The sequence below is a fragment of the Mytilus trossulus genome, chromosome 9 (assembly GCF_036588685.1).
Source record: "Mytilus trossulus isolate FHL-02 chromosome 9, PNRI_Mtr1.1.1.hap1, whole genome shotgun sequence".
In the NCBI taxonomy this organism is placed as follows: domain Eukaryota; kingdom Metazoa; phylum Mollusca; class Bivalvia; order Mytilida; family Mytilidae; genus Mytilus; species Mytilus trossulus.
In genome coordinates, this window is record NC_086381.1 from 40,483,179 (window position 1) to 40,501,096 (window position 17,918).

At 32.0% G+C, this 17,918-nt stretch overlaps 2 protein-coding genes across 2 annotated transcripts; both read left to right on the top strand.

Moving 5' to 3' along the window:
* Positions 1-1,639: 1,639 nt before the first annotated feature.
* On the top strand, positions 1,640-9,231 carry LOC134684621 (cell adhesion molecule 4-like). The gene is made up of 6 exons (XM_063543920.1): positions 1,640-1,645; positions 4,524-4,566; positions 4,705-5,037; positions 6,569-6,847; positions 7,085-7,317; positions 9,220-9,231. Exons 1-6 carry the CDS (start codon positions 1,640-1,642, stop codon positions 9,229-9,231), a joined length of 906 nt encoding a protein of 301 aa, XP_063399990.1.
* Positions 9,226-17,451, top strand: LOC134683895 (uncharacterized). The gene is made up of 9 exons (XM_063543203.1): positions 9,226-9,513; positions 9,881-10,204; positions 11,163-11,453; positions 13,447-13,539; positions 14,203-14,230; positions 15,265-15,302; positions 15,921-16,094; positions 16,538-16,596; positions 17,220-17,451. Exons 1-9 carry the CDS (start codon positions 9,279-9,281, stop codon positions 17,436-17,438), a joined length of 1,461 nt encoding a protein of 486 aa, XP_063399273.1. The 5' UTR covers positions 9,226-9,278; the 3' UTR covers positions 17,439-17,451.
* The last annotated feature ends 467 nt before the right edge of the window (positions 17,452-17,918 follow it).

The following is a 17,918-nucleotide window of genomic DNA, read 5'->3' on the forward strand; positions in this document are numbered from 1 at the left end:
AAAATTCCTGCAAAAAATATTTTGTCACGTTTTTGCAAACCATTGTTGTGCGATAGTTATCTAAAAATCTTATCAACTCTTGTTTATTTCCAGGTGCACAAATAAGTTTCTTACAATCTCTAAATCTAATTGATCTGCATTCAATGACTTGAAGAACAATTTAGTTCTACCACCATTTGAATAAACTTTATTGTCCCTTCAAAGCATTCCATGTGTCAAAACTTTTTTTTATATAAACCACTGCCCACGTTAAGGGAGAGTTGGACGCCCGCTTACATGTTTATCCCCGCCACATTCTGTATGTGCCTATCCAAAGTCAGGAGCCTATTACCGGGGTATGCAGTGGTTGTCATTGTTACTGTGTGACATTTTCATGTTGTTTCCTTATTATTTTGTACATTAGTTAGGCCGTTGTTTTCCTCGTTTGAATTGTTTTATATTTATTAATAATTCGGGACCTTTTATTGATGATTAGGCGGTAAGGGTTTTGTTAATTGTTATAGGCTATACGGTGACATATAGTTGTAAATGTATTTGGTCTCTTGCGGGGATTTATCTTACTGGCAATCATACCATACATTTTTTTATTGTTTATGATCTGGTTTTAAAGCTGTCATTGGCCAAAGCCCAATAACTGTTGTACTCTTGTAATCCTTATCTATTTGGAAATAATTGTAATATACTAACCAGCAATATGCACCAGTGAGGCTGAAATTCTTAAGATAGAAATAATTTGAAATTTTGAACGATCGTAAACAGCAACATGAAAGATCTGTAAACACATGTAACTGGCAAACTATGTTCGACAACAAAATGTGTCTTTCTTTCTTTCTTCATCATGGAGACTTTATATTAGTTTTTGAGAAGCAACATTATGCCCCGACTTATTTGAAGCATTAGAAGCGAATTATTTCTAATTTCACCAAGAAGTTGACAATGTATGCTGAATGTTGAAACGACTTGCCCTTAAATTTATTTATAAAGAGTTCACTCACCACTGGATGGCATACCTGCTAATTTGCGTCATTTCAAAAAAATATCGGCGAGCTCAAATGACTCGACATGCCTTAATTGCTTAGCCTACTGCTTGTCTCCAGAAGACATATTTTACCAGTCATGTTCAATAGGAAGTTTGTGATTTGTGGTTCTCATTCTTCCAAACTGATACATAGTTTGTGGCCAAGAATTTTAAAATCATCTCCTTCAAAAAACGTTAAAAGTTTGTAATAACTGGTTTTGATGCGTTTTCAAGCTAAGCGTTCCAGACTTGTACAAACTGATCTTTTAGTTTAAGGATGGTAAATGAAACTAACTGTTAGCAATACCTAATTTCCACAAAATAGAAATACCTCATTTAGTTAGAATAGTTAGTATTCTGTTTAACCACGAAAATGGTCGAACAATCTCTAAAAAGTTTATGATAGTTTTGTTAAATATTTGTTTGAATTTGTTCTGATTGAGATTGTTACAAGTTGATGACTGCTCTAACACTATTTTGACAATTTTACCTATTATGTCTGATTTAATCACGCATCGTTGTAAATATAATGCAATTTGATGTCATACAAATGAGATGTTTAGCGCTAGAAAATTAATATACCATTTTCTGCATTGAAAATGTCTTTACCAAGTCAGAAATATGACAGTTTGTCCGAGACCACCATTGTCGTCCCTTGATTATCGTTGTTCACAAATATAGTCCCTAGTGTTGACAGTGGGTTACTTGCCATTAATTTTTATATCTCTTCCAAATTTATTTATCCATGTTTAATGCCTCAAATTGCAAGTAGGGGGATAAAATTACACTGTAAAAAAATTTGGGTCCAGAATTTTAAAGGAAAGTAGTGATTTGGCCCAGCTGAAAAAGGTTGAAAATGAGCACTTCGGAAGCTGTCAAAAGATTTCAAGACGCCCTAAACATAAAATTGTCCATATTTTGAGTTAGAGGCGATGAAGTTTTCTATAATTTTGATATAATTTGTCCCAAAAGTAGTACAACACACTGTAAAAGTTTCTTTGAGAAAGCGCAGGTGGGATTTTTTTTATTTTCATTTATGTTCTAAAAGAAATGCACTACGAATTAATTGTGTTCTCGGACCTAAGAGGTGAAATCTGTAAATATAGAATTTGTACTCTGGCAACTTCCCTAAATTATTTGATGGTGTCAACTTGTCAAATAGCATAAAACTAAAGGATTTAAACTTTTATTTTATAGAATTTCTGCAAAAATGGCCAATTTTGGCATTTTATGGTCAAAATAGGCATTTTATAACTTTTTCAATATTGATGCATAATGGCATCCTGACTGTCTATCTGGCAGGTTTTCATGTGTCAATATTTGTGTTTCTATGCCTTTATCTACTTCTTTTACTTATTTATGAACTCTGAATCTACAGAAAAGAAGTTTATCTCAGACAAAATGTGCAAAATGTGTTATATAAATGACCCTTGTCTAACGCCTTGTTTAGATGAAGTCAATAGTGGGGAGCTTGGTATATAAAATTTGATGTCTATATTGAAGACCTCACTAAATTTGTATCAAATGCACTTTACAATGTCTATTGTACCTGTTCCATTTCACATAATATCTTTCTTTTCTTCTGTAGGATAGCAAGTGGTTTAAATATAAGCCTGTTGAGAATAAATTGCATGCAAGTTTTTCCCTAAAAAGGCAAAAATCTTTGTATCAGCCCATACTGCTTGTAAGAAAAGTTAATTGCAAGAGTCTTTTTGTGCTCAGATTTGTTGTATCATGTCACATGAGTATCGAAATGATAAAAAAGACACAATTTTTTATTTCTTATAGTCTCAATATGCATTTTTTAATGTAAATATGTGGCACGGCCTAAATTGACCCTAAATTTTTTACACTCTTAGTTGGCCCATGACCTTTTAAACTATAATGATATGTTATTTGTAACTTTTCTTTCCATTTAAAGTACTTTCAATACATATGTAAGGATTATTTATAACCAAAAAGCTTCACAAATTTAAAATTGGTGGAATATATTACATCTTCATGTAAGGCCCCCCTTCATTGAAAAAACTCAATTTTTAGGCACAGGCTCATATAAATTTGACTTTTGAATAATTATGCCAAGTCTTATAAATCAAATGAGTACTCTATTGCTTAAAGTACATGATAAGTTATATATTAAGTCATTTAAAAAGTATTTTTTTGCAATATTTGAATTTTTATAGCCCCAAATGTTGATAGTTGAAATTTTTCAATTTTAACGTCAAAATTTTACACGCAAAGAGGAGTATAGAATTTTACTTAATGTCTATAATATACATCCTATTCTCATGAAACTTTGTAAGCAGTGTTATAATTCATTAAGCTTTGGTCATACCAAGTCTTTTTAAGATTTGTCAACTCTTTATACCCTTTTAGGTCCGAGACCACCATTGTCGTCCCTTTTATTTTCGTTGTTCACAAATATAGTCCCTAGTGTTGACAGTGGGTTACTTGCCATTAATTTTTATATCTCTTCCAAATTTATTTATCCATGTTTAATGCCTCAAATTGCAAGTAGGGGGATAAAATTACACTGTAAAAAAAATTGGGTCCAGAATTTTAAAGGAAAGTAGTGATTTGGCCCAGCTGAAAAAGGTTGAAAATGAGCACTTCGGAAGCTGTCAAAAGATTTCAAGACGCCCTAAACATAAAATTGTCCATATTTTGAGTTAGAGGCGATGAAGTTTTCTATAATTTTGATATAATTTGTCCTAAAAGTAGTACAACACACTGTAAAAGTTTCTTTGAGAAAGCGCAGGTGGGTTTTTTTTTATTTTCATTTATGTTCTAAAAGAAATGCACTACGAATTAATTGTGTTCTCGGACCAGTTGTTGTACATTCGTTTGATGTGTTTTATCATTTGATTAGGCACTTTCCGTTATGAAATTTCCATGAAACTCAGTATTTTTGTGATTTTTATTTAAAATAAAACTTTTTTTGATAAGACAGTTTTGTCTATTTAACAAGGTTAAATTTCTACCAAAACAGAATCAATCTAGTTTTAAGTCCAAGTCTATAAAACAACCAACTAACATAAATAGTTCGTGACCGCTATTGCCAAAACGCACCGGAAATACTTGAACATATATTAATTCATGTCAATTCAACTCCTGCAACAATGTTTTATTTCCTATTAATGTTCTTGAAAGTTCATCGGTCACAGTATTGTTTGTGATGTTGGCTGCACTGAACGTCACCAACCTCTTCAATATGCGGGAAGTGTTGACGAATAGGGAAACAATTTAAAAATTCATATGAAAAACGAATGGAAATTGATATGAATCAAAACATTTCTAATTAACACAACGATGGTAGGTTGAATCTGTTCTAATGATAATAATTATAAATTGAAACATTTTCTTCATTTGTTTATTTGCCGAGGAAAGCAGTTTCTAATTATTTATTTTATTATTAATTATCATGTTATAGAACAATTATCTGATGGGAATATTTGATACTTGTAATAAACTAACATATAGTAATCTTATAAGTTCCTTTTTTTAGATTCCAAATAAAGTTGTTTTGTTCTATTTGGGATTATTTAATTGTAAGTATGTTGTTATATTCCTTATAGGAAATATTTACGTTCGCGTCAAAAATGTTATGTTTATGTTAAATGCTATGCTCACGAGGAATCAAATACTGGTATGAAAAATGCAATGACACATTGAATTGTATTCAACAGACAAATGTTTGGGAGATCTGCAGATAGACAAGGTTTATGCAACAACTGGAGCTGCAGTTACCTTAGATTGTTCAAAAGTAGCAGTGAATGGAAGCAGATGGTCGCGACAGCCAAATCGGGATCATAATACATCTTACATATTATACACAGATGGAACTACTATCAATCCACATATCAGAAACAAGGAGCGCATTCGGATCATTTACGATCAAAGAAGAGGAATATATCAGTTAAAAATATTAAAAGTTTCAGAAACTGACGAAGGAAAATACAGCTGCAGTTATCTACTTGGTACAGTTGTTCATGAATATTATGTTTCATTGAAAATAACAAGTACGTTTATATTTTGTTTTAATAATTTACAATCAAAGGTTATTATCTATGAAAGACATATTAAATGGTTTATCATTACTTTGTAAAGTTAAGCTCATATAAATATTCAGAATGATTTGTTGTGAACAAAACAATATCGGTTATCAAAGACATAATTATTATCCCATAATGGGTTATTTCATCAGGTTATAATTCGTGCAATAGGTTTGAAGAACAAACAAAATGTGGAACTTCATCATTACATAACAGAAAAATTTAAAACTTTAAAAAAAGAAAAAAGACGGAACTAAAAGTACAGTTACGGAAATTAGTTGATTCACATTTCTTTAAAAATTATTTCATTTACAAGTACAATAGTTATCAAAGGTACCAGGATTATAATCTAATACGCCAGATGCGCATTTTGTCTACATAAAACTGATCAGTGTCGATCAGATCAAAATAGTGATAAAGTCAAATAAGTTCAAAGTTGAAGAGCATTGAAGATCCAAAATTCCAAAAGTTTGTGTAAAATACGGCTAATGTATAGGGTAAGACACGTCCACCAGCAGTGGCATCGACCCAGTGGTGTAAATAGTTACCAAAGGTACCAGGATTATAATTTAATACGCCAGACGCATGTTTCGTCTACATAAGACTCATCAGTGGCGTTCCGATCAAAATAGTAATAAATCCACAAAAGTACAAGGTTGAAGAGCGTTTAGGATTCAAAATTCCAAAAAATTGTGCAAAATACGGCTAAGGTAATCTTTTCCTGGGATAAGAAAAACTTTAGTTTTTAGAAAAAGTTTTGTAACAGGAATTAATGAAAATGACCATATAATTGATATTCATGTCAACACCGTATTGCTATTTAATGGGCTTATGATACCATCGGAGACGAAACGTCCACTAGCAGTGGCATCAACCCAGTGGTGTAAATAGTTATCTTAGGTACCAGGATTATAATTGTATACGCCAGACGCGCGTTTCGTCTACATAAGACTCATCAGTGACGCTCAGATCAAAATAGTTATAAAGGCTTCTTTGATAATAATGTTTGTCTCTGTTATAATCATGCAGTAATAATACCGAACTATTCTAAACGGATTTCCTGTTTTACCAATAACATATAATTAGTAAATGTACTCGTTATAGATACCTGTCGTAAAATTGATTTTGTTGGAAAAGTATTTTAAAGATTTAAAACATGCAATTGTTTTCCGTCAATTGAAAAAACGGTACAATTTAAAAAAAATATTTGTTACCTATTTTCAAATTGAATAACAAGCAAAAGTAGAATACCGATGTTCAAAAGTCATAAACTACTTAAGAGAAAACAAATCCGGGTTACTAAAACCGAGAAAGACACATCAATTATAAGAGGAAAACAAAGGAATAAAAGAATCACTGAACTGCAACACAAACAAACGCTTAAATTAACGTCATTCAATCTGTGTATTATTTAAAAGAATTCAGCTTTCAGGCCTTTTAAAAAATGCATGCTACCGAGATTCTTGTCACGTGATTAAACAATTGCAATAACTTACAGGACCTCCTTCCAATCTAAAATTTTTGAACAACAACAGAGGTTTTATTGCTGGAACGGAAGGACATAACGTTACAATAAGCTGCTTAGTTGACAGCGGCGTTCCACCAGAAACATTATATCTTCAATCAACCAACGGATTAGCTAAAGAAGGGAGTCATGGACACATCAATCATTCGTTAGTTCTAAATAGGCCAATGAATGGTACCAGTTTCACTTGCGAAGCAAAAAGCGATCAACTGGTTGTTCCACTGGTTTCACAAATTCAACTACTTATCAAATGTATGTACAAAAAAATATATATATTTTTGATGTGTAAATGTATTTGACTATCAAGTAAAAATTAATTAGGTTACTTTTTTGCCTTCATACTTGATTACGAAACTTGTTTTTGTTACTTATTCTGGAATGTAGTCTTTTTAAAAAGATATATAGAAAACAAACTATAGTATTGATTAAAACCTTTCTACAAAAATCACATAGCAGTAAGTCAATAACAACCAGAACATTTCGTTGTAGATAAACCAACTGTACATATCGAAGAGGGTTCACGGCTAATTGTTAAAGAAGGAGATAATTTAGTTTTGACATGTAATTTTTCTTGTTATCCTGATCTACGCAGCCTAGAATGGAAACATATGAGTTATATAGTGGATGAAATGAATACCAAATACGGAAGTACAAGAAGGTTAGAGATATCCCAAGTGAGGACAACCCACTCTGGTGCATTTATTTGTAAAGTAACAAATGAGGTAGGAGCTGGATATGCCAAAATCAACATAACAGTTCAGTGTAAGCATATTATTAATGTCATTTTTAGTAAAAAATATCTAAGCAGACCTTGTTTAAGTTAAAAGTTTTAAGTTCTTATATCGATTTTGAATTTGTAGTTAAAATACGATTTTTGAAGTATCGAAAATGCCAAAAAAAAGGTTTCGTATTTTTGCCTTACATCAATGACTCTTTTTGGAATAGGACATAGCAACACAAGTTTTTTATCAGTCTATTTGTAAGCCCTTCGTCACAAGTCTGATTTACCGTGTCGGTCTTTTTACTAACCACTGTATTCCTAGTCATGACCAATCACAATGCAAATCCGATATACCGTGAGTAATTTCGATCGGAGCTAGCCCACAACATAAACCAGAACTACTATGATTCTGTAAATATAAACAATGCAATTTTCCATAGGAACTCCCTTTTGCGGCTTTAACTGTGATATTTTTACTATGAAGTTGCGTGAAAAGTAATATCCCAGAACGGAAAGTATATATGCACTGCTATTTTTTTCAAAGGTAAAAATCTAATAGGGCTTTGCAACATTTATTTGCCCTGAACTTATCCTAAAATTCTATATACTCATACCTTCATATTTGGACCTCTTAGGAATTAAAATTTTGGCGCAACTATGTTTTCTATACTGGTTACATTCCCTAGTAATGTATTTATGAGATGAAACACGGGCATCATAAATGGGAACTAGTACGCTAACAAATTAACATATCTATGAATAGTGTATATCTCCCTAAAAGAGGCGGGGTTTGAGAAACAGCTTTATTTACAAAGTGCACCCTCTAGTAATGAACTAGCACGTGTCGGTATAGTCAAGAGCTATTGCATGAAAAGAATCATTTAATAAATCAATATAGTGGAGCAAGCATAAAATCACAAAACTTCGAGGACAGTTTCAAACGGAAAGTCCTTAATTAAAGGGGAAAATCAAAAGCTCAAATGTATCAAACGAATGAAAAACAACTGTCAAATTTCTGACTTGGTGCAGCCATTTTCTTATGTACTTCTTATTAAATCTGGTTTTATAGCTAGCTAAACCACTCACTTATAATTATCATCTTTATTTCAAGAGGGTATGCTCAATTATTAAAAACACTTTTCTCCCTTGTGGCTTGTATTAGAGTCGCATTAAATTACAATTGCAATCAAATTAACTCTTTCTGTCTTCAAATGAGTTTTTAATGATCCAGATAACCATCATGTCATTCAACTCGTTAGCTATTACTACAAAATTCGAGTTCCAGTTGAAGTGTGTCGCTATCAAGAAGAACTTTCCAAATTATATTATGATGTGGGTGTAGTTTTTAGCTATTCTGTTATAAACCGGATTAGTCTTGGCATAATCAAGTATAAAACAAAGAATGACCATGTATGTGCAGTGTTCAAATAGCACGTGTAAATTTCTTCAATAAGTAATTTGCCAATCCGAATATCATTTTAGTACAGCCATGAACTAGCACAATAAGAATAAACTAAACTAAAGAAACCTTGTCCGTCTAGTTTTGAGCTTGCAATTTGAAATCTGATTTACCATGTTAGTCTTATCGTGAACTTCTTTATTCAAAATCAGATTTTGTCGTTTCGATGTGGTCGTCAGACAATACCTTACATTTCTGAATACCTTGAACTAAGTCTTGAGTTCTCACAACATAAATGCCGATACACGGTTTCAGTATAGGCGTAATCTACTACGGTACAAATCTGACCTACAATGTACTTGCTGTAAATTTGACTTACCTTTCTGTGTAGTCATGCACTAGCACATTATAGTTAATCTTTTTCGTTAAACTGGTCCCTTTATAATTTACCATTATAAAAAGGTCATTGCATAAAAATTCATATGATTTACTTTTATATTCTAGATCCACCAGTAGTAAATATTAAAGTAACACAAATTGCAAATATTGTTAAGCTAGATTGCATGCCACAAGGGCGTCCAGGTATATTTACTTTCGAACCATGGGAACATACTACGACAGGCGGTCAACACATCAGATTCTTAAATGGATATCAGAATGGATCTTTGGTCTTAAATGAGACAAAATCCGCAAATACATTACAAGACACGGGAATCTATATTTGCTCCGTCAAAAATGGTATCAGTGATAGTTTAGGCAGATTAAGTCAAACAGGACATGTTACAGTAAAACGAAACGGTAAGATACGCTAACTTATGTCAAAGTTGGCTATGGACACGTCATATTCGGCATATTCATTGCGTATAAGATGACTTTACATACCCACTTAATCAATTGAAATCAAATATGAAAATAACGAATGGTCAAAAGAAACTGTTTTCGGTTTACAATGGTTTAAGTGCTATGAATATTGAACATTTATGTTACAAATATAAAAAAACATATATAATCCATCAACATTTATACATAATGTATGCATTGCTATATCTATTGAACATTTATGTTACAAATATATAAACATTTATTTTGAATAAACGTTATGATTTTTTCTTAGACCATGTTAAGAAAAGGTCAAGTTTAAGTTGAAAACTGATATATATTTAAGGAAATCCAATCTTTGGAAATAAGAAACGGGCCGAACAATTTGGAACGTTTGGACAAGCAACGACACTTAACTTTGATGTTTTCAGCTTAGAGGCAATGAATTTGACTATACAAGGTGAATTTGATCGACAGAGAGATTTTGGCAGTCAAATAAGGACAAACGTCAACATGTCTGTTGTATTACATGGAACTGTAGTTAACGTTGAAGGTTTTAACATCAAAATAAAGACTCAACCTTTAACAAAAGAAGATTTTGGAAATTATACAGTGACTGCTCTTAGTCGTTTTGGGAACAGCATTTATCATTTTATCCTGAAATCAGCAAGTAAGAGAGTATTGCTTTTTTACATTTTTGAATGTTGAATTTAATACTTAATTGAATATTGATCAAAATCATGTTAATAGATCAATGGATCAGAAATGATACTAAGTAAAAATCAACATATCAAAACGTCCCACAACGTTTCAAACACAAGCAAATTTGACCAATGATAAATTGTTACTTTCGAGTTAAAACACACTGGATAACAATAATTCTAAACACATTAAAAAGAAAATCGTCACCAACATCGTTAATCATTACGGATAATTTTCTATGTCGAATTGAATAAAATTGACAATGGAAATGGGGAATGTGTCAAAGAGTAATCAACCCGATCAATGATGGGAAAACAGCCAAGGGCCACCAATTGGTCTATAATACAGCGACAAAATTTCACACCTGGAGGCCGGTTTCAACTTGCTCCTAAAAAAAATATGTATATGTTCAGTGACTATGGACGTCATACTAAACCTCGAAATATATTAAAGAGAAACTAAAATTAAAAATCATACAAGACTAACAAAGGCCAGAGGCTCCTGATTTGGGACAGTCGCAACCCTCAACCTTCCACTATACACACGGCAATACTCACAGTAAAACTCGATATAAAAGAAGTCCGAGTCCGACGACAGAATACTATAGTAGCTATATATAGGTAACAAAAGAAAACAAAACAAAATGACAATGACAATGATACATAAATTAACAAAACAACTACTAGGAGTTACTGATCATGACATGCCAGTTCCTGATTTAAATTAAACTAATTGAAATATTATGTCTCCATCATATGAATAGCAAGAACAATCCATCCCGTTAGGGTTTTAGTATCATACCAACGAAGTTAAACGATTTGAATGCGTCTAGACCATAACAAGGAATATCTCAATTGGTTAATACAGCTTTTAAACGAGCATATTAAGGTCAGTTACTCCTAAATCATTGACATCATTTTCTTAAGCTTCACCTTTGCGTCCATTCAACGTGACTTTAGCAGCAACAGCTTCAAAGATATTTGTCAGATGGAACAGAAATTTCGATGGTGGCTATCAACAGGAATTCTTTATACAATTGTTATTGAAAGATCTGGTTCAATGGAAGAACTATGGACCTTTAACAGATACAATGCAGAGGCAACAATCGTTTACACTTAATTCTATGAAACCAGGTGTTACATATTATGTACGAATGTTCTCGTCAAATAAAATTGGTTCCAGTAATTTGACTGAAGTTTTTAAAGTAACGACACTGGGTAAGACATTAGTTTTTGTATGTATCTCTTGCCTCATAATTTCATACATTTTTTCAGGCAAAAAAACTTATACAATCAACTGTCAAATGCGATGTCAACGATAAACTGTCATCAAAACCAAAATGACGAAAATCATTCAAAAACATCGCATTAAAAATCAGATTTCAATATTTATGATTTCATAATGAAAATAAGATGCTTTATGTTTCGGAATAAAAAAAAGTATACTCAACAGAACTACATTTTAGTAATCGATACGTGCCTTTCGTACACACAAGACTCCTAAATGATGCTCAATTCAAAAACAGAACAGTAAAGTACAAGATGTTCTAAAAAATAGATAACAACACGTTTAATAGTTTCTTGCGTTCGAAGCGCGTTCCGGATTTACCTTCATTAGAAACATTCAAAGCCAAACATTTGACATCAGAAGATAGATAAGTACCGAAAATCGTTGAAGAGCTATATGTAAAAAATACATGAAATAAATAGCCAAATTCATCTAAATCAAACTTTGCCTGAGGGAGTTGAAACCTTAGTTTCATAATAATGGACATTTTAGTAAAGTTTGTTAAACCATGTCAGTACCGAAGCACTCACTACTGCGCTGATTTTCTGGATTTACCTTCATCAGAAACGCTCAAAGTTACATTGAACACAATGCACAGTTACCCTTGTTTATCATTGTTTACCGTAACATTAAACCATATCATTTTTAAAAGATAGATTTTTCATTCACACCGTGTATCATCGTACTGCAGATAGAGGTAATAACCACGCAGGCATGATCGAGTTTGATCTGACACGGTTACGAAAATCTTTGTTTTGTTTTATCAACATTCAGTGTACATATTATCAATATCTGAAATTCCTGCTCCAAAACAAACGATTTTTTCCTTCCTATTTATAAGACAACTTTTATATTCTAGTAAGAACAATTAACTTGTAAATGCGCAAATAGTTATGAATGTCAACACCAACTTTCAATTTCGATACAATAGAATTATTGTCGTGACATTTACATGTTTTACCTGAAAGACAGCTAAGACAGGGCAAAAGTAATAGTTACCAATCATAAATCTACCTGTGATTACTCATTCCTTGAAACATTTTGGGTAATACACGAGTATGAAAAGTTTGTGTTTGTGTACGATGTACAGCAACTTAACTATTCGCCGTACAGAAGTTATTATGTGGTCAGCTTTACACCGTACACAACGCTTCTTTTCGGAATAAAATATCGAAAAACAAACATATGCATGACAGATTTCATTGCCAATTATCAATTAAACTATACTTATTGCACATGCATAGTGGCCTTCTTTCAGAAAAAGAGTTGCAATGAATATAGAATTATATCGGATGAGACAAGTGCCAATTTCTTTGACAAATATTTGCACATGTTATAGTAGTCGTTCTTGTTTTGGGAAAATAACGAGACATCACTTTTCATCAATCTACGACCAAATCATTTCTTAAAAAAACAAATATGTTTAGATTGAGGTACACATTGATATTATGTGAACAAAAAAGATTTTCGTTACCGTGTGAGGTCAATATTTATCACGCCCGCATGGTTAGTACCTATATCTGCTGTACTGATGATACGTATATACACGGTATTCATTTAGACTCAGTATTTAAAATATTGTTTCATATATCATATCGATTTACTCGTAAAAAAAAACTATTGGGTTTGAATTCATGACACAAACCAACTTTTATGCCAATCCATTGACTTCTGTCATTAAAATTCACAGCGAGGCTTTCAGATGTAAAATTGCTTTATTCGTCAAGTAACATATCATCCCAATTTGTTGGATGGTACGTAAAAGCCTATTAGGTTTCAAAATATACTTTTGGTGTTTGTATGAGGAAAGGGGGTTAATAGACAGGAAATAATCAGATTCGACATACTGGTCTTTTACGTACCTTTATTTATTCAATTTCTTCGAATGGGTTCAGTTTTACGATAGAATATTTGTTTTTACAGATACTTTCATGTTCCCCAGTGCATATGTTTTCACCTCTTTGTCTGCAGTTTGTTTACTGGTAATTGTTGCCGTGCGAGTTTTGTACAAGATTTGTAAGTTATTTTATGGAGACAAGTTTTATTTTCCGTTAACTTTATGACTAGGTCTATTGGTTTTGTTTCTAGTATTCTATTATAAACTGAATGCGTGTTGACATATTTTGTACATACTCCATTCACCGATATTCGTGTACATATCGATGCAGCTATATCGATGAAGCTAAATCTTCATTTCAAAAATATTCCATGAGTATTGAACCTTTATAAGAGTACAACATTAAAAACTGATTGATAACTTTTCATTTTAAGATTAATAAGGAAGTATTTTATAAGACTTCATATTTGTACCGAATTTACCAACACCGTCAAAGAAGGACGTAAAAGTCCCAATATCATATCGTGCCCAAATTCGAATAAAGAAAATTAAACAAGATCATTAACTTTGATGTGTATTTGTTAATGTAGATAGTATTGCAACAATAGTTAAATCTTTAATCCGTACATCATAATACAGATGATTTGAAATTTTCATTCAGAGTAAGAATATGGTACTAAGGAACCTTTTATGGCACATTGAATAGAATATGATAAAAGTAATTTTCAAAGCTAACAGCGACCAATACTTACCTATATAACATAATTACCTACAACGATTTTTCATGATAATCAGACATGTTTTCTTAAATATTTCACAGTATATTTTGACATATATTTCAGGGAAAGCAAAACGACATTCAAATCGTGAGTAAGTATTCGTCTGTATAAAGTAATATCACCAAGATCGATCATTATACATTAACATTGAGCATGTCTTACATTTGAGTTTCTTAAGTTGAAGCGTGATTAGAAATTTCAAAATCAACAATAAGAAATCGGCATATTTCTTCAACTGTTAAATTCTGTCAATTCTTATGATTCTTAGATCCTCATAATCGGTTATGTTGGTACCAATTTTTCGATGTTATGATGGTATATTGCATACAGTTTGAGGAGTAGATTTAAACCATCAATGCTTTTATATCTTTTAGGTACCTAAAATATTTTTAAACGAATTTGTATAAAGACGTCATGCATTAACTCGTCCAAACATATTCATTAAAATCTGACAATTGTTGCGCCATTATTTTCCTATCATCTGAAACATGCGAATCATAAAGTCATTGGCCGTGTCTTGTATATCCAAAGTAGTCACCCGCTTGTACAAAAAAACATAGACAAATACATTTTACGTCATTTCACCGCTACGGCGTTACGTTGGCTTCGACTAGAAGGAAATTTTTAAGGAAGTCCTCAATTTTAAATTATGTCCCATAACGAAATTAAATCCGTAACTCTATTATTTGAAAGAACAATGCGCATATCGGTAAAAGACCATATAGACAATCAACCATGTACATAAATTAAAGAAAAAGCAAGGAACGAATGAATTACAGGCGTGACAGTTCTTAAAATAAAACTGAAGATTGTGCAGGAAAAACAACAATAACCAAATAAAGATATTTTGAAAATTTGTTCAAATTTTGTTAAATATGTCCTTAAAGATACTAAGATTCTAATTCTGTACGGCAGTTTTGTCTACAAAAGACAAATCAGTGACGTTGAAATAAAAAAAAATAAGATCCAATTACATATGATGTTGTAAAGCATTGAAAACCGAACGTCTAATGTACTGAGAAACATCTATGGTTATATATCTCTGGGTAAAAATCCTTAGTAATAAAATACGTCTTCATAAACAAAACTTAAATATTTCCTGTTTTCACATACATTTTCTTGCAGAGATGAAGGCATGGTAGTTCAACCATTTGAAAATCAATGTAAGTACATTGATGACTGCCGTACCCATATTGTGACTATTTTACCTATTATGTCTGTTTTGTTTTTACATCGTTTTAAATATCATGGAATAGAATGCGATTGTCATACAAGTGAGAGGTTTATCGCAATAAAACCGGGTTCATTCAACCATTTTCATCATTTAGAAATGCCTGTACCAAGTCAAGAATATTACAGTTGTTGTCCATTCGTTTGATGTGCTTTATCATTTGATTTTGACATTTGGTTACGTACTTTCCATTTTGAATTTGAATAATGCATGCTCACGGTTGTAGCTTATAATTACAGATATTAGAATTAAGATTTTCACGCAAGATGCACGGTTTGTCTGCATAAATATTATGATTAACGAAAATTCATTTCAAATCAGAAGTTCATTGATCATCAATGATCAGAAATCATTGTCAAAAACAGCTATAAACGTTTTTTACTTACATACTTAGATTCAAACGATATCAATTTATATACATATATATTTTCAGGACATCATAACTTTAGATGTTATACAAGTATTCCCAAATCATTAATATATTTATAATTTAAAGGATACTTTTTTTAAATAAATAACTTTTAATATCTAAATTACAATGTATATCTAGATCATGTTGATAATGTACTCTACCAATCACAAGAGGAAATCAATTTATCAGGAGGGGGAGGCGGAGATGGATATTCCACGATCGATCGTAGTGACGCCATACCACCATACGGTGCTGTTGTTTCGTATTCAGCCCAATGCTCAGACAGTGATGACGAAGACGACTATGAAAACGGTAATGAATTTGCTTTTTTTATACATGCTTTGTTCCTTAATTTTGATCAATATATAAGATGCGATGGGTTGCATGAATGATACACACAAAAGCCAAGATCGCTTTTAACGATAAAGAAGAAGGGACATGTAGGGGTAGCTGAAAACACTGAGAGAACAATAAAGAGAGAGAAAAGTAAAAATTAAAAGGCATTATACCATGTATACCATCCCAGTCCATTAGAGAACGTGATAACAACGACATAAAATAGATAACTGAAGACGAGGTAGTTTACAAGTAAACCCAGCTATAATTGTTTTTGTGGATAAAACCTATCGTGATTACATTAAATTCAAAATCAGAAGTACTTCTATTCACTGTTAAATTTGCATAACATGTGTGTGGGAAACTAGTTACGCCATCAATGATGATTAAAATAAGTAATTATGGTTCTTATTTCTCAGTGACAGGCAAAAGTTGGGAGTTACTGAATAACGAAGGAAACAATGCTATCTCAATCAAGGTATGAGTTTTTAATAAGCATACATTATACAATCTATTATTGGCATTGATAAGACATGTTTAATTAATATTGTATTAAACCAAAATGAAATCAATAAAATCAGATATTCTCGTACAGGAGGAAAATTTAATAAATGAAACTAATCCGGTGGAAAAAAAACGTGTTGTTGTATTTCCATGTTTGAAGTTGGTTGTTTGTATACCTCTCCTAAACGCTGGAAGAATGTGAACTTTTTCTGCTGTTCAATTACACAATCGTTAACGTTTGTTTAAAGGGAGAAGCGTCTGTTGATTTAGAAGAATTAATAAGGTGCCGGAATCTTTGATGCGAATTTAACAGCCATATACTTTTTCTTTTTGTTTGTTATTTTGCCTGAGAGTAACGATGATATTGATATATGTACATATACATGATTCTATATAGCTAGTCTTTATAATGTTTGGTTTGTTGAGTAAGTTTACAGAAATATAATCATGCAAAAACGGTCTATTCTGCTTTATTATTAATTTTAGTATTACATTACAAATACAGTAAAAATGTGAAGAAAAAAAACATTAAACAAATAACTAAATAGATACAAATATGGTTGTATTTATTGAAATCTGTTTTCTATTCATTTTCAGGATGACCTTGTTCTTAACTATTCTGAGATTGTCTTTTGTCCAAGCGAAAGTCCAAGATTTGTGATTCATGGATCCAATAATAAAACTGTGTACGCTGATGTTGACCTGTCACTCAAAGCTGTAGCTTTACCATACACAGACGATGAATCAAGTGAAGACAACACTAGTGATTTTGATGATGTCGCATCATGGGTTAAAACTAAGGTTGAAAGTGATTAGAGACATACTTCCAATCTGCAAATAAATTAATAAATACCAGTTTGTGTTGTTGCTAACACTTCCCATCTATTCATACGAGTATATTCAATGATCTATCATTCAATTTTTTTAACCTCCTTATTTTGAAAACACAGAACCATGCTTACTCACGTACACATACAAACAAACCAGCAGAAGTTACATTTCTAATTATATTACAACAGTCGTCAACATGAAATATAATACTCCATCAACTTGAAACTGTGAATTGTCAAATTCCCGTCGTAAATTTTACGGACGCCATCACGACTTGATTGACCGTTACGGAATATCCGTTTCATTCCTGAGGCCTTTTTACGAATGTGACCTACAGAGTTAGACTATTTACCGACTTTGTTATAGCATAAGCACGAAGGATGCCACATGTAGAGCAGGATCTGACCTGTCGGTGAAACAGAGACCACCCCAAGTTTTTGATGGGATTCGTTTCGCTTTAGTTTT

Bases quoted from the DNA above. Each gene is read 5' to 3' on its own strand.
- LOC134684621 (XM_063543920.1), top strand. The intron at 5,038-6,568 runs GTACGTTTATAT...AATAACTTACAG, and splicing joins TGTTTCATTGAAAATAACAA to GACCTCCTTCCAATCTAAAA. The intron at 6,848-7,084 runs GTATGTACAAAA...ATTTCGTTGTAG, and splicing joins AATTCAACTACTTATCAAAT to ATAAACCAACTGTACATATC.
- LOC134683895 (XM_063543203.1), top strand. From the start codon at position 9,279: ATGCCACAAGGGCGTCCAGGTATATTTACTTTCGAACCATGGGAACAT. The intron at 13,540-14,202 runs GTAAGTTATTTT...CATATATTTCAG, and splicing joins GCGAGTTTTGTACAAGATTT to GGAAAGCAAAACGACATTCA. The intron at 14,231-15,264 runs GTAAGTATTCGT...ATTTTCTTGCAG, and splicing joins AAACGACATTCAAATCGTGA to AGATGAAGGCATGGTAGTTC.